Below are 22,888 nucleotides of genomic sequence, written 5' to 3'. Positions count from 1 at the left end.
CCTTTTTTTTGTGTTCGGGTAGCCTGTAAGGGCGGCTACGCACTACCACCCCCGGGGGCGTCTCTATGTGGTGCTCTATGAGGTTAGTGCGACCGGGCAGGGGTGAGAACACATCCGAAAACTCGGCCTGCAACTGGGCGACCTCCGTGAGTTGGGCCGGGGAGAGGTGGTCTCCACAGGGGACCAGAGAGGTACATGATGCCAATGTCCCTTTTTGAACCTCCGGCCCCAGCTCCGCCTTCTCCGGAACTACCGACACCAACGCCACGGGGACCTCCTCGTTCCAGAGTTTAAGCAGATTGAGGTGGTAAATCTGTAGCGCCCCACCCCTGTCCGTTTGCCTCACCTCATAGTCGATGTCCCCGACTCGCCATGTGACCTCAAAGGGTCCTTGCCACTTGGCGATCAATTTGGAGCTCGACGTGGGCAACAGTACGAGTACCTTATCTCCCAGAGTGAACTCTCTAAGGCGCGTACCCTTGTTGTACAGGCGGGGTTGCCATTCCTGGGCCTGCCGCAAATTCTCCTGAGTTAGGTGGGTGAGAGTGTGGAGTTTTGCGCGCAGGTCCATAACATATTGGATTTCGTTTTTGCTTTGTGAAGGTCCCTCCTCCCAATTTTCCCGCAGCACGTCTAGGATGCCGCGTGGCTTACGCCCATATAACAATTAGAACGGGGAGAACCCCGTGGAGGCTTGGGGGACCTCTCGCACTGAGAACAGCAAGGGTTCGAGCCACTTATCCCAATTACGTGCGTCCTCACTTACAAATTTTTTAATAATATTCTTGAGGGTGCGGTTGAACCGTTCTACTAAACCGTCCATTTGTGGGTGATACACACTGGTGCGGATCGGCTTAATCCCCAATAACCCATACAGTTCGTGCAGTGTCCGTGACATAAACGTAGTGCCTTGATCAGTCAGAATCTCTTTCGGGATTCCAACTCGGGAGATGACGCGGAAGAGTGCCTCCGCAATACTGCGTGCGGAGATATTGCGCAGAGGCACTGCTTCCGGGTATCGCGTTGCATAGTCCACCAGGACTAATATAAAGCGGTACCCTCGTGCTGACCGATCTAATGGCCCGACGAGATCCATCCCAATTCTTTTGAATGGGGTCTCGATTAGAGGTAGAGGGCGCAAAGGCGCTTTTGAAATGGCCGCTGGATTTACTAATTGGCATTCGCGGCACGCCGTACACCACCTACAGACATCGCCGCGAATCCCCGGCCAATAGAATCGGGCCATTATTCGGGCTAGTGTCTTATCCTGCCCTAGGTGTCCAGCCATGGGATTAAAGTGAGCCGCCTGGAATACCAATTCCCGGTGGCTCTTTGGAATTAAAAGCTGCGTGACTCGCTCTTTCGTCTGAGTGTCCTGCGTCACTCAGTATAATTTATCCTTTATAATAGAGAAATAGGGGAAGGACGGGGTGGCATTCGGCTGGAGCGTTTGACCATCGATTACTCTCACTTGGTCAAACGCATGCCGCAGAGTCTCGTCTCGCGATTGTTCTAATGGGAAATCCGCGAGGGATTCCCCAACAGAAAGAGGAGGAGCCGGCGGCTCCTCACTCTGTCACGGAGATGACGTAGATGGCTCTGCGACAGCAGCTCCAGCCAAAGCGACACCGGGACCTCCCCCTGTCAAATGGCAGGACCCACTCTTTACTAGGCGCATCATTAAACCCCGAAATCCCGGCCAATCAGTCCCCAAAATTAAAGAGTGGGTAAGGCGAGGATTAACCGCCGCCTTCACTATAGATTTTTCCCCTCTGAAAAATATGTGGACCAACACCAAAGGGTAGCTGGGAACATCCCCGTGCACACACAACACCTTCACCCCCTGTGCTCCCCCCAATGCCTCGTCTTGCACCAGGCTTTGGCGGATCGAGGTCTGATTGCAACCAGAATCCACCAACGCCTGATATGTAGCCCCTTGGACACTCACCGGTATGCGATACGCTCCGGCCCAATCGAGGGCAGCCTCTGGCGCATCGGGGATCTGTACCACCACGCCCACCTCCATTGCTGCGCACTGTTGTTGCAGGTGGCCCGGCTCCCCGCAGCGCCAGCAAACCAGCCCGGGCTTTCCCTCTGCACCGGTGCTCTGGGGCTCACTCACCTGAGGGGGGGGAGAGACAGACACAGAAGGGAGAAATGGGAGGGCACCATGGGTGCGGCGGGCCAGCTGGGGTGGAGCCGGCCCCCGTCTCTGTGGTGGGGGAATGGGGTGAGGATGGGAGACAGAAGGGAGGGAAGAAAGAGAGAGAGAAGAGGAGAGAAGAGAAGACGTCGGCGGCTGTCCTGCCGCCGGAACAGCCGCCAAATGATCATCTGCCCGTCCTACTGCCTGATCCAGCGACGCCGGGCGGTGGCACTGGACCCACTCCGTGGTTCCGGCTGGTAAGCGGGCGATGAACTGCTCCAGCACCACCTGATCGATGATTCCCTCAGCGTCACGATCGTCAGCCCTCAGCCACCGCCAGCAGGCGTCCCGGAGCTGCTGGCCGAACGCGAACGGCCGACCGACTTCCTCCAATCGCAGCGTGCGGAAGCGCTGGCGCTGTTGTTCTGGTGTGCGCCCCACGCACTGGAGGATGGCCCGGCGGAGGTCCGTGTAGGCCAGCCGGCGGTCGGCAGGGAGCTGTAGCACGGCCAGCTGCGCCTCTCCTGTCAGGAGGGGGAGGAGGCGTGCCGCGTGCTGCTCCATCGGCCACCCCGAGGCTTCGGCGACCTGTTCAAACAATGTAAGGAACGCCTCGGGGTCGTCCTGTGGGCCCATCTTGGTCACGGTGAGGGGAGATGGGCCCGCGGCCGGGGCGCTGGTGGACCCCGCCGACGCGAGGAAATGCCGGAACGCCTCGCGATCTTCCTGCTGGGCCAGCACCAGGGCTTCGAAGAGCCGCTCTTGTTCCTTTCGGAGCGTGACGAGCGCCTGGTGCTGGCTTTGCTGAGCCGTGGCGAGGGCGTGGACCAGGTCGGCGAACGGGGAGGATTCCATGGGGCTGCTGGGTTGGTGCTCCACCTTTTCCCGGGTTTCGGCACCACTGTAGAATGTCCCTTAGGTGTAGGTGGAGCACAGAGGATGGCAGGACAAAGCTTCAGGTAAGGAACAGGCTTTATTGCCAGACTTTTCAGTTTAACAATATTTCAGCAAAAACACACACACGCTGTGTTCTCGTCCCGGGAAGAGCTCCCCTCTGCTCTCCCTAAATAGGGCGCAGTTACTGGGAAGACACACAAACACAGGTTAATTACCGTCAGGTGTAGTGATTCTGCCACTCACCTTCCCTGGCTCCACCCTCCTGTCACAGACCGGCGCTTGACCACGCCCCCGCTGCCACAGTCGACAAACTACCTTCCGCCTTACTTCCGTGTATACGTTCAAGAGAAGCAGCATGTGCGAGTCAGTGTTTATATAGGCTTAAATTCTGTTATTGAAAGTGTGTTATGTTTACAGTGAAGGACTGTGTGCACTTTATTTTATTTATTTTTTAAAAGGAAAGTAAGTTCAGTTGCACCAGTTCTCCCGGAGTGTGAGCCGAGGGTTGTTGGTAAAACCCAGGACGGAATGGGACAGGACATATCGCTCGGGCAGTGACCTCCCTGCAGTTGTTGTTAAAACTGGTGACGTTCTGTTCCATCCCGGGTTTTAGTAATTGCCTGAGCCGAGCAGTAATGGCGGAGTACTCAGTATGGAGAAAATGGAGAATGAGTGGAGCAGCCGTCTTATTTCTAAACTGGATATTGCTGCCATCTCACCCTTACGTGGAAGAAGCAAATGAATGGAGAACTGAATGAACAACTGAAAGTCAAATTGTTTCAAAACAATCGGCCACAAGGTTGGCCTTCAAGAAGCGAGAACACAGACGGGTAAGCTCCGACTCTCACTGGATATAAAACAACAAAAACACGTTATTTACCTGCATTTAGATTAATATACTGTATGTAACTTGTATTGTGTCTTTAAGTTACCAGTATAAGATTATTTAATTTGCTTCAGAATGTGATTGTCTCAGTTCATCTGATTATTTAATTCGCCTTTTACGTTTTATCAGTGAAAATGCATGCATGTACATGTATGTTGCATAAGTTATAACACCTATCCTGTTTTAATGAGAGTCAACCCACAATCAATGAAGTCAAATCAGTCTTAGTTGAAAAAATCGGTAACGGTATTTCTTACTTTCACCGTAAATTTTCATTTATATGACTTTGGTCGATAGCTGTAAAAGGCCTCAGCCTTAAAACCGGTTACCGCTGTGATGTCACGCACTCAGGGCTGGCTGGCTGGCTCAGCGGGGCAACTCGAATGCCAACTTTGCGGTCAATTTTAACTCTCAAAAATATATTTTTTAAATTCCCATTTATGCAGCATACAAGAGTCAAGGGTGGAGATACTATCCACTCAGAAATGTATTTAAAAATAAAGGTCCTGCGTATCTCCTTTAAGTTTTGACTTGAAAAGAGAGACAGGGTCACAACATCTAATGTCTCTGGGTAATGTGTTCCAGAGGTGAGGCGCAGCTCCAGCAAAAGAACAATAGCCATATGTCTTGAGATGGTAATCCACCAGCTTTAAAAGAACAGCACTTGAAGAGCTACGTGTTCCTGTTGGGACATAGAGCTGTAGAGCATCGCTGATATAACCAGGCGCAAGACCATGCAACCCTTTGAAGGCCAGAAGTAGAATCTTGATGTGGATGTGTTTCTCTACAGGTAATCAATGAAGCTGCTTAAAGGTGGACTGCCTTTCAGATTTTTAAAATTTAGGTCATAAAAATAATTTTCCCTGACACCCAATTATTTTTGTTTTGTGAACCAAAAACTACTGAATTCGAATCACAGACTTCCAATTTTATTAGGGCCACATGGCTATGGCCGCTATTTTTTCCTTTTTCACCATGACTCAGTTCATAATGCTATGTCATGCAACACGTGGTAGGCTTTCCCCGTTCACGCAAGGCATTGTGGGATACAAATTTGAAACAAAAAATGGAGGACGTGAGTGTGCGAATGAACCGTGAAAGACTGACTACAGTAACGGAAAGTGGGAAGAAAATATGTTATGTTGCAAAGGAAAGGAAACGCAGGACCAAGCTAATAAATATCGGCAGTCAGCGAGCACCTCGGTGTGATCAGCTGTTTGTTTAGCGACAGAATGATGGAACTATCACGGTCAAGGTAAACCTGTAGATGGCAGTAATGCAACACTTGATGCCAGCTGCCGTAAAACCCAAAAGAAGAAGAAGAAGAAGACTCGGGTAAGTATGCGCATGCACACACGGACTTCCTCTGTCTGCTTGACTGCGCGAAGTGAGTGATTTCATGCACATTATTTGCTCAGGAATCCCCTCAAATTAAGACCCCGTCCACACGTAGCCGGGTATCTGCTAAATCGAAGATATTTTTCTACGTTTTGGCCTGTCATCCACATGAAAACACATCAAAAACGAATATTTAAAAAAACTCCGGGCAAAGTGAAGATTTTTGAAAACTCCGTGTATGCCTTTTCGTGTGGACAGAGATAACCGGAGTTTTGCGTTTTAGAACGTCACAATCTGCGCAAAAAAAATGACAGCAAATCTGCCCTGACGTCAAACGTGCGACCTTTGTTTACTGCAGAAGCCAGATTAAGCATGGACTTAAGCTAGCCGCACACCACGGCGATCCACGTGGTACCGAACCGACCCATTTCAGAGCCGACTCCCGACAGGGCACGCACATATCCCCCGACTGTTGACGAGTGCAGTCGCGATTGAAGCGACATGTGACAACTTAATAGCTTTGTGATTAGCTATTGGATATAGTTACTGTTAAATCCAACACTTGATGCTACAGGCTGAATTACAAATGACACAACACGGAATATGTAGCGCACTATCTAGGCTGCATGAGCTATTATTCCCAACCTTAAATAGTGCACTTATATAGGGGAGTTAAAGCGATTTGGAATTCAGCCACACAACTTGAGCAGAGTGGCTTTCCAGCCCACTGTGTCTATGGATAAAGCTTCAGTCTATGGAATTACAGTATATACCTGCATTAGGTGCTACCAACACGTATTTCTCGCGCTAGAAATTGTGTTTAATGATGTCACGTGTTATATGCGAAAGATATGATTGGCTATTGCTAGCGACTCTCGCCGATCAGTCTGGCTCCCGATTAGTTTTTCGAATCGGCTGTGAGATGAGTCGGTACCATCGAAAACTAGTCTTTACGCCTGACTCGCGACTTCAGTTGGCTCGGTACGCTGAAAATCGGCGTAGTGTGCGGCTAGCTAAAGAGTAATGGATCGGAGGAGTGCCTTGAAAGCGTTAATTATTGTGCAGGTGCTATTTACATGTTTAATTTTAGAAGCGCAACTACTGCTCCAAGAGCACAGGCGATGTGATTAGGGGGTAGGATTTGGGGAAATAACCATCTACAGGTTTGGAATGCTTATGAATGTGATTGAAAACGCAGATGTTCGGTTATGTGTGGAAGGGATTTTTTTCGAAGACGAGGTGGTGTGGATAAAACATTTTTATAAACGGAGGGGGGGAAAATGTTCGGATTTAAAAATACCCGGCTACGTGTGTACATGGCATAATAAATAACTTCCCAGCCACATAATGGCCTTTTTTTTTTAAGATATTACAAAAATAAACATGTCACAATAACCAAATTTCAGAGGGAACTAAATTTCACCGATTTTATGAAATAAAAAACCAGCTACCTTTAAGTACTGGACTGATATGGTCAAATTTATGTGTATACCTGTACGTTTGAAGCCAAGCAGCGCCATTAAGAACACGTTGAAGCTTCAGAAGTTCATACTTCAGCAAACCAAAGAGAAGAGATATTACAACTGATTCTGTTTTCATAAAAGATATAATAAAAACAGAAATAACATATACAGAGATAATTTTTGGGTGAAAACACTAATCTTAAATCGCAGCACCAGGAAATTCCTGCTGATTCTTTCATCCACTATATTATCCACCTTTACCATCACCCTCCTGCTATCTTTAAAAAGCACATAATGATTTGTATTATCAGTTCATCAGGCACTAACAGCAATCCTTAATTATGAAAAACAAGCAAAGGGGAAATACAAGAACTATTTGTAATATTTATTGATTTAAAGTAAAGAAACTTTTTTTCACCATGAAATGAAAAATTAATAAACACAGTATGCACATACCCTTCACGTACATGTTTGTGTGCAAATTTATTGTTACCATAGTTCCTGTCAGTATCACTCCTACCTACGTAATTTCATGTTTATGAGAACAAAATGAAAGCAAGAAACACGCTTTGTATCAGCAGGTAATTTAATTTTACTTGATGTTCGTGATCAACATCCAATAAATATTGCTCACATATTACTATCAATTTCCACAAATGTTCTCTCAGTCGCTCAAATTCTGACAAAAAGCAAAAAAAATTATGGAGCTCAGCTGATTGAAGTTGATGTGCAGACCCTTGAACAATTTTATTGCCCGTTTTTCTGCCTACTTTGTTGCGTCTCTCATTAAAAATGACCAGATTTGACCAGTTCATGGAGGGCAGATTTAGATGCTTTCCTGGATGTAATGCACTGTTTACCAGGCTGGAATGAACATCTAATGGAAGAGGAACTATTAAATGGTCACTTTGTACTCTGTTTCAGTTCAGCATGCTGTCTCACACGTACAAACAAACATCCATTTACGTAGCATTTGGAAAGCACTGTAATGGAAAATCGACATTCGGATTAAAGCCATCTGTGTGGGTCTTGTGTGCGAATAAAATACTTATATCTGCATAAGTTTGCATGATGTCATTCACAAATGACTCAACTCTATAAGTTGGCTCTTTCAGGTGAATGATTAGAGCTGACTTTTCTGAAGAAACCTTTTTGAAATCTTTTTTTTTTTGACAAAATAAATACAGTCAGAGGCCATGACAGTTTTGCTGAGAACCTGATACCATTAAGAGTGAAGGTTGAGTGCAGGCTGATCGTGATATTAGATGAGAGGCCGAAAATCCATTACCTATCAATATCCCGACTGTGAAACTATTAAACTATGAGCAATACGCATAATCAAATTCTTTTCTTTCTTTCTTTCTTTCTTTCTTTCTATCAAGTCCATCATACCCTGCGAAGTTTCTTCTATTTCAATATTCACCCCTTTCACATTTCCCACAATCCACTGCGCGGTTGGGAACTTCCGGTGGCCAGGCCCAGGCTGCTGATAATGGTACAAAAACCAATATTGGGTTACATAATCAGGTTCGATGTTCAAATATTGGATGTTCAAATATTATTACAGGTTTACATGGTCTCACACCAGTGAGTGGCCTAGTGGTTAGCATGTCTGCCTCTCAGATGGGAGATCGTGAGTTCTACTCACAGTCGGGTCATACCAAAGGCCATCATAAAAATGGTACCTACTGCCGTCTGGCAAGGCACGCAGCAATACAGATGCGAGTGGGGAGTCAAACTCTCGCAGTTACCAGAGGACTAGCGCCCCACTGTAACCCTAGCTATGTAATAGGTGAGAGGCCGAGGGCTACGAAGATTGGCGCCGCCCTATGCGCCACATGGCGTGGGAAGGACATGGTCTCTCAGATTTTTTTTTTCAAAATTAATACCGCTTGAAATGATTGCACATTTACAATTTGTCATCAGTGTAAATGTACACTGTTAATGTTGTTGTCCAGAGTTATAGTGCTGAGTAGTTGGAACATGTATTTCGTGTAAACAGAGGGTGAAAGTGAAAGGGCTGTATGGGCAATAATATAATCATGCTTCTGTGCTGACGAAAAATACCATGTAATCAGTAACTAGACATATAAAAGCAATCTAATAACATCACATTTCAGCTTGCATCCGATATTTGAACATCCAAACTGATGACAAATTTACATTGATGACATTGTAAATGTGCGATCATTTCGAGCGGTATTAACCTTGAAAAAAATCCGTGAGACCATGTAAACCTGTAATAATATTTGAACATCCAATATTTGAACATCAAAACAGATTATATAGCCCAATATTGGTTTTTGTACCATTATCAGCAGCCTGGGCCTGGCCACTGGAAGTTCCCAACCGCGCAGTGGATTGTGGGATATGTGAAAGGGGCGAATTAAATTTGATAAACAGAGAAGAATCATTTTTGTTTAAAAAAAAAACACAATGTATGGTTCTGTCATCTGTCCTTCTGTTTAATCGTCTAATTTTTACTTTGTCTGTCGAATACATCCTCAGTCTATCTACTTTCTGTGTATTAGCCTACTCTTTTCACCGTGTTTGGTGCTCTTGTGCTTGATTCCAAGTCCAAAATAAATTGCCTTAAAGGGGACATATTATTAAAAAAACTCACTTTTTCAGTGCTTGTGCACATACATTTGGGTATCTGCAGGGGTTAAATTGGGATTGGTTATGTGGGGGGGCTCTGCCTCGTACCCGCCCCTGCCCCCGCCGCCCTGCCCCAATATACTTTTTGGAAAATAACCCTCTAATTTGATAACCATATCATATTGCACAGAGATATACACCTTATCTGTGTGTTGTAGGCCTATGTGTGTCTTGTAGTGCCCCCCTATACATTATGGCAGTTTGAATGTAGATTGGTTGGCCAATGTAACAGATTGTACAGGTTGTTGTACATTGGTTTGAAGGAAATGATTAGTGGGGGGTCTGGGGGTCCTCCCCCAGAAGTTTTTTATTATCATACATGTTATTTGCTGAATTCTGGTGCATTTTAATAAGTTGTTAGCTGACTTTACAGAGGTAGCTATGGGTGGTAAAAGAGAGCAACTGGACTTGCTTGAAAATTCTTGAAGACGTTTCACCTCTCATCCGAAAGGCTTCTTCAGTTCTGTCTGACTAGTAGGGAGTATCAGGTATTTATCCTCTCATGGATGAAAAACTCATCTAAGGTGTCGTTGAGTCATCCTAGGATGACTCAACGACACCTTAGATGAGTTTTTCATCCATGAGAGGATAAATACCTGATACTCCCTACCAGTCAGACAGAACTGAAGAAGCCTTTCGGATGAGAGGTGAAACGTCTTCAAGAATTTTCAAGCAAGTCCAGTTGCTCTCTTTTACCACCCATAGTTACTATGACCTGGATGACTGAGAATATTCACAGACATATTTACAGAGGTAGGTTGAGCAATATCATGTTAAATCTTGTCACATGCCTACAGGTGAAAAATGTGAAGGAGAAATGTTCAGTGAGAAAATTTGAAGGCTTGCACAATCTTAAACCAAAACAGTTGATTTATTTTGGAGGATAAATGTTAAATATGCCAAAACACTGTCAGTCAAATTGTCAATCAAATATATTCATGCAGTGAATGCAACCAAATACAAACAACACTATAACATTGGAAGCATTTATTATTATTGTTATTATTATGTATTCAATTATTTATTTGGCATGTGGTGCTTTTTGTATTGTCTAGAACATACATAAGATGAGCATATTATAGCAGCAAAATAGAAGCACAATCATTTGAATGCAGCAAAAGTTTTGCTGCATTCAAATGATTGTGCTTCTATTTTGCTGCTATAATATGCTCATCTTATGTATGTTCTAGACAATACAAAAAGCACCACATGCCAAATAAATAATTGAATACATAATAATAACAATAATAATTACACTAATAATAGGATCGTATGCAGGTAAAAGGGGAGACGGTGTACGGAGAAAATTATAAACAAGTCACAACGCTGAAACACAAGCCCAAAAACCCGCAAACCACGACTTCTGATTTTTTTTTAAAGCGAGCTCACAAAAAAAGAAACCCCAAAGTCGCTTATAAAAAGCGGAATTGGCAACCCACGCAGTGTTACAGAAACCAGAATCTCTGATCGCAAGTTCTGTTCTAAATAGCTTTGGCAGGTCGTCTTGTTATCAGGAAAACTATGATCTATCTCATAAAAGTCATGGGTTTATTGATTAATAAAACGATATTTAATTATTCAGAACTGAAAAACATGAAAAGGGTTTGTTGCTTTTGATGTGTGCGTGATCATATGCCATCCGCTCCGAGCTTATGTGCCGGGGCTCAGCCCCGGAGAGCCCCGGCCCAATTTAACCCCTGGGTATCTGGAGCCAACCAACCCACAAACTGTGAAATAAGACACACAGTCAGTTGCTTTTGGGCTGCTGATTTCAGAAAACATGCTTCAACAAGCTGGTCAGATTTGGCTGAACTTTCTATGTCACAAGGGGAGTTCATTAGAATTATCCTTCTCATTTGAGTATCTCCACTCATGGCTTGAGAACAGCCTTTGCAGAATGAATATTCATGAAGAAAGTGCTACCTGATTGGCTGGGGTGAGCAGTGGTTCATCATCATTTAAAGGAACAGGCCATTCTTCAAATCAGCCATTTTGAACAGGGCTGTTTAAACAGGGTGAGACACTCATGGCATTTAGCAGATGCTCTTATCCAGAGATACATATAACATACCCAGAGCAACCTGGGGAGCAGTTTGGGGTTACAAGGGCACTTCAGCTATTCCTGCTGGCCCAGGGAATCGAACCAGCAAGCTTTTGGTCCCGAAGCTGCTTCTCTAACCATTAGGCCATGGCTTCTCCCAAGCCATAAAATATATCATTGACATTTCATTAAGACCTCAGGGAACTGTGGCAACTTGTGGAAAAGAGGTATAATATGTTACCTTTAAGACATTAGTTAACAGTAAATAATCTAATGTGGGTGACAAAAATGAAACTCCAACCCGCTGGAGGCAGCATCATTTCTCATTGATCAGCTGGAGGGGCACGGATGGCTGCATAGTTACAAGCTACCTCCAGCGGGTTGGCCTCATTCTTCCTTCTGACAGCCCCATGGATTTAAAACGCTTCTTAGAGTGCACATATTTATTACAACATCATCCACTGTGTTCATTAACAGCAGAATCTCACCATGTCTCAACCCAAGCATGAAACAGAACTTGATTAAATCATGTAAATGAGCCACATTACCCAGTTTACTCTCCATATTACCCAGTTTATTCTCCGTATTATCCAGTTTATTCTCCGCACACCTCATTCAAACCATAGATTCAAACATGAGTTTAAAGGTATCACGTTATACTGTGAAAAGTTTAACGTTTTAACAATATAAATGATCACATTAAAACGTGATACCAAATTATCACATTATAATGTGAAATGTTTCACGTAATAATGTGAAAAATATATTGTTATAACAATAAACCTTTCACGTTATTACGTGATACTGATATTTTTTTTTCTGGTGTGGTAGCAATACGCTTCCGTAAATACTTACTGTTTTTTAAAGATTTTTTTGGGGGCTTTTTTCACCTTTATTGGATAGGACGGTGTAGAGACAGGAAACGAGCAGGGGAGAGATCAGGAAATGACCTCAGGTCGGAATCGAACCCGGGTCCCCAGATTTATGGTGTGGCGCCTTATCCACCTGAGCCACAACACCTCCATAATGTAATTTGTATTTGTGATTAGTTTGTCAGTGTATTTTTATGTTCCATCCATCCATTATCCATAACCGCTTATCCTGTACAGGGTCGTGGGAAAGCTGGAGCCTATCCCAGCTGACTATAGGCGAGAGGCGGGGTACACCCTGGACAAGTCGCCAGGTTATCGCAGGGCTGACACATAGAGACACACAACAATTCACACTCACATTCACACCTACGGTCAATTTAGAGCCACCAATTAACCTAACCTGCATGTCTTTGGACTGTGGGGGAAACCGGAGCACCCGGAGGAAACCCACACAGACATGGAGAGAACATGCAAATTCCATACAGAAAGGCCTCCGTCGCCCGCTGGGCTCGAACCCAGAACCTTCTTGCTGTGAGGAGACAGTGCTAACCACTACATGACCGTGTCGCCTATTTTTATTTTCATTTATTTAAATAGAATATTTATAAGAAACACAGTGTGCTTATAATGTTATGCTGATAATCACAAATTAAAATAATTCAATTAAGTCATGTTAATTTTTGGCTTGTTCGTGTGTGTGTGTGTGTGTGTTGGGGGGGCACTCTCAATGAACTCTGAGTCACTTAAAAGAGCTGGAATTCCCATCATGTGTATGTGGTATGTGCGTGACTAAAAAAATGACGACGTAAGAGATGAAACTCCCACCCACTGATTAGGATCATGTGGCCCCACTCCTCCTACTTCATGGAGGCTTAAAAACAAGAGTTGGATACACACCCTTAACCAGGGGTGAGGAACGCTGCAGGTAGGAGACATGAGCATATACACACTAACACATATACATTTATATACACATTAAAATGCATGTATGTATGCAAGAAAAAAAAAACAATAAACACACAGCATATAGAATTACTGCTTACTTCTGTCAGCTGTTTTATCATGTATTTGAAAATCATCTCTTGCAGCAAGGGTTGATTTCCCAGAGTCCTGGGTTTAATTACACATCTTATAGTGTATATAGCTCAGATTAGACATTAGACACGATGACACAGTTTAGTCTGCTAAGCATCAATTTAAAACCTCTTAGTACAGTATAGTGGATATGTTTCACACTACATGTAGATAGATCATAAGTAACCTCAAGTAGATTTACATCAGAATCACAGCTTTTCCACTGGAATTTCTACAGATTGTAATTGACCAACGATGCATGAAGTCCTGATTCTGATGATCACACTTTGTGTCTAAAACCTCATCTCAGTCCAGTGGAAAACCAGCTTGCTGACAGAGTGAAGGAAACACTTGTGACTCAGTGGCCATGTTGAGTGTCGTGATTTTCTGCTGGTTGAGTCTCAGCGCCGTCCAGGTGGCATCAGGTCTCGTCCGCACTAACCACATGGAGGTCTCGCATCCGAGCCTGAGGAGGACAGATGCCTCATTTTTCCCTGACATCAGTAAGTAACATATACAGTGTTTCAACACAAGCAGAAATGTGTGTGTACACTTATCTTGGCAAGTGCTTACCGGTATTCAGGCTTATATATGAAAGAATGTCTTAGGAAATAAGGAAGTGTCTTAAAACTTGTGTTCTTAACCTTAAAACACTTCAGCTTGATAGATATTCTTTTGAACATATTCAGGGTTTGTGATTTTCTTCTTATCAGTGCAATCTGTGTACATACAGAACCAAAACAATTCTGTTCGTACTATTTTAAGTGCAATCCGTGTATATATAGAACCATACAATAGATTTCTGTTTATATTCTGTTTATACCATTTTACCAGTGCAACTCTGTATACCTTATTATTTATTTTTATACTTTATTTGTTCTCCCCCCTTTTTCTTCTTCTTCTTCTTTCTTTCTATAACTCATAATGAGTCAACAGCACCTTCAATTTCGTTGTACCTTTGGAAAAGTGACAATGACAATAAAGACTTATCTTATCTTATCTTATCTTATCTTATCTTATCTTATCTTATCTTATCTTATCTTTCAGGTGTGTTGCTTTGGTGAAAATGATGTAACATCTATTCTGTACTAAATACAAGACTACTAAAGTAAGATTTCAGATTGACACTCATGACTCCTATTTTATAGGTGTACAGGATTCAGGGCCTGCAGTGGACGCTGTACAACTTCGAATTGATTCAGTTGAGGAACAGGTGATGGTGGATCCTGTTTCCTATGACGAGGTAGGCTTCAGTTTCACTTCGTCCTCACGGTCTCTTTGATTGAGCATTAAAGTGCATTTTAATGGATGGCAATCCAGTTGGAACAATTTATGTTCATCTCTTGTAATAGAACTTTATATTTATGAAAACAAGAACTGAGAACCCGTAATATGTATGGTTCTGATGCTTCATATCTGCAAAGACCAGTCACTTTTAAATCCCTGGCTTTTTATTCTTATTGATATTATTATATTATTCAACAGCTATGAGTTATTGAATCCAGGGATTCAATTTAAACTCTTTAAACTAGTAACTAAAAACTAATACTTAAATAGTAAAAACAGGGTTAGTAGCAGAGTTATAGGCATTTTTCAAATTCCATGGACATCTCTGTGATATAAACATGAGTTTAAACAAACAAACAAATAAATATATTTTTTAAAACAGTTATGCCACGAAACTGAGTCGTACATGAGCTGATAGCTGACAACATGTGTAGTAATGAGTTGGCTATAAGCCATGTACAACTAGATTGAGTGGAATAATTGTTTTATTCTATCCACATTCACTGGATTTTGAGAAACAGAGCACTTTTATTTTTATCTTTTGCAAATTCGATCAATAAAAACTTTATACAAAACGTCCGACAAAATAATTTCCGCTTAGAATGTAAACAAACCGGCGAAATGATAGGAGCCATTTGTGAAAAATGTGATAATAATAATTCTTGAAAAATTAAAAAAAAGATACGCTCTTACTATCAAATACTTTTATTCCATGTTTTGTTGCGTTTTTGGTTTTTTTGTATTTTGGGGGGTTTTGTTTTCAAGTAAATTTTTTATTTCGTCCTCAGTTGGTTCAGCAACATGCTCCGCCATTTTGTTTTTCTCTACTCATGGTATATGAGCTGATAGCCTAGTAGTAGAGTAGCCAATCAGAGCGTACAATTGCTCATATCCAGTGAATGTGTGTGTGTATATATATATATATATATATATATATATATATATATATATATATATATATTAGGGCTGTCGAAGTTAACGCAATAATAACGCATTAACGCGATCTCAATTTATTGCGATTAAAAAAAATAGTGCCGTTAACACAAATTCTAATTTGGCCCTGCGAGTCACCCATAGTTCCTGTTGAGGCTTGTCGCGCGCTGCTTCAATAAGAGTAAGTGTGAGTGATGGAGAAAGGTCTGTTAAACGGGAAGTTTCATTTCAAAAGAAGAGTGTGATTGAGTTGGTTTTGGTATGCACTTTTCAGTTCTAAAATACTTTTGTAAAGTGAGATTTCAGTATGCTGTAGCACTGTGATATGACACTAAATGTCTTTCTTGAAGTCCAACTGCAATTTATTTTTGTTTGCACAGCACTGTGAAGTCCTATAGGCTGTGACTGAATACAACTCCAGCACAATTGAAGTTTTATTTCATTTTTATTTTCTTTTGTCACACATGTCTGAACTGAGACACAGTAGTATGTGACTACATGTTTTCTATTTGAGACTACAGCTCCCTAATCCATCACAAAATCCAATTTTGTGTTTTGTATGTTCAGTACTGCCTAGTATGTGAGTGAATAAACTCCCTTACCATTTTCTCTCGTCCCAGCAGTTGTTAACAAGTACTTTTAGCATAAAATGTGTTCACCATTTTAATTGTAACATTTCACTTTAAAAGCCTTATTAATTTACATAGATTTAAAAAATGCGATTAATCGCGATTAACTATATGAAATTCTGAGATTAATCGCGATTAATTTTTTTAATCGTTTGACAGCCCTAATTAATATATATATATATATATATATATATATATATATATATATATATATATATATATATATATAAAATAAAATTGTGTGTATAAATAAAACACTCCAGTATATAACACATTTGGAAAAAAATAATTCGAAATCATTATTTTAAGTAAGAAAATGTTCAAACCAACCAAAGTGTGCATGTGTGTGAATGCGTGCGTGTGTCAAGGAAAGCCTGTGTTCGGTTGTTAGTGGCAGTGACACAGAAAAGAAAGAAGCTTGTTGTTGTCATGTGGCGAGATGAGTTATAGTTAATAATAGCAATGTCAAACTAAGCCTCTTTAAATAACTGAGCTGCCTCTACGTATATATCACTAAACTACACAGCCAATATACCAGATATACTGTAATTAGCTATAATACTATTTAGCTTTTAGTAATGATAACTGCTACTTGGAACAAAGTGTTGATTTTATTTCTGTTAGCAGCCACTTCGTAATGTATTGCCAGAGTATGAAATAAAATACTGTACAACAGCATTTTCCCCCCTCAGCCCTTACATTTCGTTAAGGGCAAATAACTTGTTCAAAGAGAAAATAAATAATAAGGAATAAAATGAAGGGGAGCACTAAAAGCTATCTTCCTGAAACTTCATTGTTTATATATTTTGTGAATATACAACCCCAAATCAGAAAAAGTTGGGACGGTATGTTGAAATTGAAATTAAAACTGAAAACAGTGATTTATAAATAATCTTTAACCTGAATTGACCTCAAAACAATACAACAGCACATTATTTGATGTCTTCCCTCATGATTTTTTTGTTCAAAATAAACACATTTCAATTGCAATTCTTGCAACACATTAAAAAAAAAAGGCTGGATTGGTAAAACATTTACCATTTTATAATGTTGCCGTTCCTTCTCACAACACTTAAACGATGTTTAGGGACTGAAGACACCAAGCGATGAAGTGTTTCAGGTGTTATTTTGTCACATTCTTCCTGCAAACAGGTCTTGAGATGTGTAACAGTACTGGCACAAGGACAGACACCTTCTTCTTCCACAGCCATGCCTTTGTAATGTGAGCAGAATGTGGTTTTGCATTGTCTTGTTGAACTCTCCCTGGAAAAGGTATTGTCTTGAAGTGTGGGGGGTGTTAGACCAAAAATTTTTTTCTACCCCCTCCAAAATATGGAGATGATCTATCTAAGTATGGAAATACCAATATTTGGCCAACTGAAAAATCCTAACCCCCCTGTACATACCCTCTGAAGTTAACCCTTTGATGCAAAACATATGCATACCCCTTCTAATGCACAACATGGGTCAAAAATGACCCGCATTCATTTTCCAGGTTATTTCATGCTGACTGAGTTTTTCTTTGCTCTATCTTTTGAAATCAATTTATTTTATGATTGAATATTCCAAGTATTCTTTAAATATCTTGTTTTTAATTACCACAAATCATTAATTCAATTTTTTCTTTCCTACTTTATGAACAAAAATACTTTTTATATTACTACACATGGGTCATCCAAGTGTGATTTTAAAATTAAATGTCTTAATACTATAATAATAATTTGTTTCAAGTAATTACTTTAGCAGTGAATGGGGCCAGTTATTTATTTATTAACTATGTAGTTAGCTAAGCCAACTACAATAAAATTAGCTAACTAAAGTAGAATATGTCAACAGCTAGGTAGCTAATAGTAATTACTTGTAACTTTCTGACAAGTAATCTGCTCACTCTCAAGGGAACCTAAACATAATAAATTTTTTTCTAAGGTAATGTTAGAACAATTGAAAAACATTACTTGCATGTATTAGATGGGCAAAGGGCGCTGTGCTGAGCTGTGAAATGTCTGACACAAGCACAATTCACAGTTCCCACCAAACGCTGGAGTAAATGCATGCGGGTTGTTTCTGACCCATGTGTGTAAACTTGATGTAGAATTACAAAAGCTGTGCTTGTTCATAACTTAAGAAAGGAAAAATAAAAATGATGATTTGTGCTAAACAAAAACAAGATATTTACTGCATATTTGGAAAAGTAAATGACAAAATGAATTTATTTCAAAAGTATATCATAGAAACACTCAGCCATACATGAAATAACCTGGAAAATGAATGCAGGTCATTTTTGACCCATGTTGTGCATTAGAAGGGTAGTGATACAAAAAGGGTTTTTATTCAAAAAGTAAGAAAGGAAAAAATAAAATAAGGATGTATGATGATCAAAAACAAGTTAATTGAGGAATACCTTGAATACTGAATGATGGAATTAATTTATTGCAAAGATATAGAAGATAAAAACTCAGCCGGGTCACTTTTGACCCATGTTTTGCATCAAAGGGTTAATAACCCCTCCAAATAGTCAAAAACTGCCTTTTTCACTAACATAAGCATTCCTTAATGGAAATAACTCTTAAATATAACATCAAAAATCACAGTAATAACATTTATTTCTCACAAAAAGAGTTGCTAGAAACCCTCATTTTGTCTCTGTTTACGGGTTTGAATCAGCGTAACAAATTCTCCATAAAGTTTCAAGATATGCTTCTTTATATGTCTGGTGTGGATGGTGTATAAGTTACAAAATGAACAAGTTCTTGAACAAGTTCTGCCAGCAACTGAGCAACAGCATCCCTGGATCTCTGTGCTTGACCACCACGCTTCGGCCGCAGCAGATAGAGCATATTCTGAATGATGTCCTTCCCTGTTGGAAGCATCCCAGAAGGGCACTCAGCCTGCTCTATGTACTCTACTACACCTAGTATCTTCTTAGCTTTTGACCGTGTTGCAACAGAAGCCATTATTTACCTGGAAGAATACAAATAATGACTATTTAATACATTGGGAGATATAATTCAGATATGAATCATTTGTGCATACTGGTTCTTAAAACCTGGGCGGCATGGTGGTGTAGTGGTTAGCGCTGTCACCTCACAGCAAGAAGGTCCGGGTTCGAGCCCCGTGGCCGGCGAGGGCCTTTCTGTGCGGAGTTTGCATGTTCTCCCCGTGTCCGCGTGGGTTTCCTCCGGGTGCTCCGGTTTCCCCCACAGTCCAAAGACATGCAGGTTAGGTTAACTGGTGACTCTAAATTGACCATAGGTGTGAATGGTTGTCTATGTGTCAGCCCTGTGATGACCTGGCGACTTGTCCAGGGTGTACCCCGCCTTTCGCCCGTAGTCAGCTGGGATAGGCTCCAGCTTGCCTGCGACCCTGTAGAACAGGATAAAGCGGCTAGAGATAATGAGATGAGATGAGGTTCTTAAAACTAAATTAGTAACCTTAAGTAATGATCCTCTGTGCTTAAAAATAGTTCATATTTGAGGTATTACTGAAGAGTGTGACATTCATCAATAACTTTAAAACTTGCTGAAAAAGAGCAGAATTACCATATGTTTAATTTACTTGAATGTAAGGTTACTTACCACTAAGCTTATTACCTTAAAATAATGATCATCTGCACTGAAAATGTTGTAGTCGTACCTAGTGGCATACCTGAAGAGGTTCGCATTCATCAATAACTTTAAAACACATTAAAAAAGCAGCATTCTAATATCAAACAGCACTGTAATGTATTTTGTCATATTGTAAGAATGGAAACTTTCAGAGGGTATGTACAGGGGGGTTAGCAAGGTTCAATTTAATAAAATTTTACATTTTCCCACATAGATGGACCATCTCCATATTTCTAGGGGGGTAAAACATGGAAAAGTCAAAATTCTTAAAATAACAACCCCCCCTACTTGAAGGCAGCATGTTGCTCCAAAATCTCAGTGTATTTTTCTGCATTAATGCTGCCATCACAGAAGTGTAAGTTACCTTTGCTAAGGGCACTGACATAACCCCATACCATGACACACCCTGGCTTTTGGACTTGTTGCTGGTAACAGTCTGGATGGTACTTTTAGTCTTTGGTCTGGAGCACACAGCATCCATTTCTTTCAAAAACAGATCTGGAATACTGATTTGTCAGACCACAATACACATTTCCACTGTGTAATGGTCCATCCCAGATGCTGCCGAGCCCAGAGAAGTTGATGGCACTCCTGTACACAGTTAACATAAGACTTCCTTTTTCACAGTAAAGTTTTAACTGGGATTTGTGGATGTAACTCTGTATTGTAGTGCTTGACAAAGGTTTGCCAAAGTAATCCCAAGCCCATGTGGTTATATCAGCTGTAGATGAATGACGGTTCTTGATGCAGTGCCATCTGAGGGATTGGAGATCATGGGTGTTCAGATTAGGCTTGCGCCCTTGCCCTTTACATATCAAAATTCCTCCAGATTCTTTGAATTATTTAATGATATGAGGCATTGTAGAGGGTGAAATATCCAAATCCCTTCGTATCTATCTTTCTTTGAGGAGCATTGTTTTTAAACATTTCAATCATTTTCTCATGCATTTGTTGACAAACTGGAGCTCCTCGGCCCATCTTTGCTCCTCAAAGACTAGGCCTTTCCTGGATACTGATTTTGTACCAAATCATGATTACAGTCACCTGTTGATATCACCTGTTTCAAATCACATTATTATTTAATTGTTTACCTCATTACTAGCATTAAATTTTCCCGTCCCAACTTTTTCTTAGTCTGTGTATTTTAAGCACAAGATCTTGGTATATTAAGATGAGGCTTGGTATGTCGACTTCCATAAATATGTCGTCATTTATTAAATAATTAATCATTTACATCTGTTAAATGTCAATTAAATTGTATTAGGGTTACTTTTATTTTTTAAAATAAATTTACTAAAAGTAAAAGATGACCAGGGTCATTTGTGCAACTTTTGGTAAGTAATGAGGTTTGGGTTCCAAAGCTGACGTTTTAGTCCCCACAGGACATTGCGGATGCAATCCAGCTCCAGAGGAGAGGCACACGTTCACCAGGCCGCTGTATTCCACACCAACAATCGTGCCTGGGCCACCAGCTGCCCTGCTGCGACTCGTGTGATACCTGTTACTGCCGCTTTTTCAGAGCTTTCTGTTACTGCCGCAGCATGGACCACACCTGCAAACACAGACGTGCGTAGCACTCACAACACCAGCCCAGAAGGAGGTTGGCTTAAAGATGAGACACGGGTGTGAAAATAAAACCTTATGCCAATGCACATTTATCAGTATACACCAGAATCCATGATGGTACTGCTTTACATTAAAGTACCCTGAAATAACATTGAATAAACCATGAACCTGTCACTCATTAACACTTATTATTTTTAAAATAATGAAGCAGCACTTACATTAACGAACATTAATCATGAGTTAAAAATAATGGATTAATTGCGAATTAAGTAGCCAACTTCTTAAGCGATGCTGAGTAATCGATTTGAATCTGTACAACTCAAAACTAAAGGTAAGGTGATTATCAAGATTTAGAAACACACCCTTAGTTAAGTTACATCAATTAAAGCATTGTGTTAATTAGTTTATTTGTTAACTTTTTTTTTAATGCTGTAGTTTATGACTTGTTCATGTTAACTCATGCAGTAAATAATATTGTTATATTATATAAAGGAAGCCTTAATGTGAAGCGTTACATTCATGATAGACATGCAAAGATATAAATTTACAAAACCTCACAGGCATCAACTCCGAGATCCTCAGTGAAACAAGTGGACAACAATGTATTGTTGGAATTGTTTATACGTGTACAAATATATGTGAAAATTGTGTCTTTTTTATGTTATTAAAACCAGAGCAAATTGATATGCAGAATTGCACTGTGTTATTTACAGTATAATGTTATAAAACCAACAGAATTGTGTGTCATTAATAAATAATAGGCAAAGCATTTTAATATGGCCGTGTTTCTGTTGATGTCATTTACATACTTTTTAAAATTATGGTAGAATTTTTTCACCCTGTTTATAGACTCTGTATATGAACGAAAACAAATATCATTCTATCCACATTCACTGGATATGAGCAATCGCATGCTCTGACTGGCTACTCTACTACTAGGCTATCAGCTCATATACTGTGAGTAGAGAAAAACAAAATGGCGGAGCACATCAAGGCAGATATATTACTTTGTTATCAAGTATTTAAGAGAAATAGAAATAGCTAAAATAATGTAGTTGTGGGGATCCCCCCCCCCAGTATCTACTGTTCCATACTCTGGCCCAGTCATTGGCAGTAATGCACCTTTAAGTTGGTTTGCCAACTGGCAAAAAAAAAAAAACTATAAAAGAAGAAGAAAAAGGCAGAGCATGTTGCTCAACCAACCGGGGACGAAATAAAAACTCTAATTGAAAACAAAACCCCCCAAAATACAAAAAAAAAAAAAAAACCAAAATACAGAATAAAAGCATTTGATGGGAAGAATGTATTTTTTTATTTTTCAAGAATTATTATGATTGCATTTTTCACAAATTGCTCCTGTCATTTCGCCAGTTTGTTTACATTCTAAGCGGAAATGATTTTGTCGGCTGTTTTGTATAAAGTTGTTAGTAATCACATTTGCAAAAAATACAAATAAAAATGTTCTGTTTCTCAAGAGTCAGTGAATGTGGATA

General features: G+C 40.7%; 1 protein-coding gene across 2 annotated transcripts; it reads left to right on the top strand.

Annotated features, from left to right (window-relative positions):
• The first annotated feature begins 13,168 nt into the window (after positions 1-13,168).
• On the top strand, positions 13,169-21,704 carry agrp (agouti related neuropeptide). 2 transcript variants are annotated; one of them, XM_060912069.1, is made up of 4 exons: positions 13,169-13,226; positions 13,686-13,878; positions 14,524-14,618; positions 21,212-21,704. In XM_060912069.1, the coding sequence occupies exons 2-4, from the start codon at positions 13,743-13,745 to the stop codon at positions 21,401-21,403; spliced, it is 423 nt and encodes a 140-aa protein (XP_060768052.1). In that variant the 5' UTR covers positions 13,169-13,226; positions 13,686-13,742; the 3' UTR covers positions 21,404-21,704. The 2 variants fall into 2 exon arrangements, with proteins under 2 accessions (XP_060768052.1, XP_060768053.1); XM_060912070.1 differs by lacking the exon at positions 13,169-13,226 and having other exon boundaries at positions 13,626-13,878.
• Positions 21,705-22,888: the final 1,184 nt, after the last annotated feature.

This window comes from Neoarius graeffei, chromosome 27, assembly GCF_027579695.1.
Source record: "Neoarius graeffei isolate fNeoGra1 chromosome 27, fNeoGra1.pri, whole genome shotgun sequence".
Classification (NCBI taxonomy): domain Eukaryota; kingdom Metazoa; phylum Chordata; class Actinopteri; order Siluriformes; family Ariidae; genus Neoarius; species Neoarius graeffei.
This window is presented reverse-complemented; position numbering and strand designations above follow the sequence as displayed.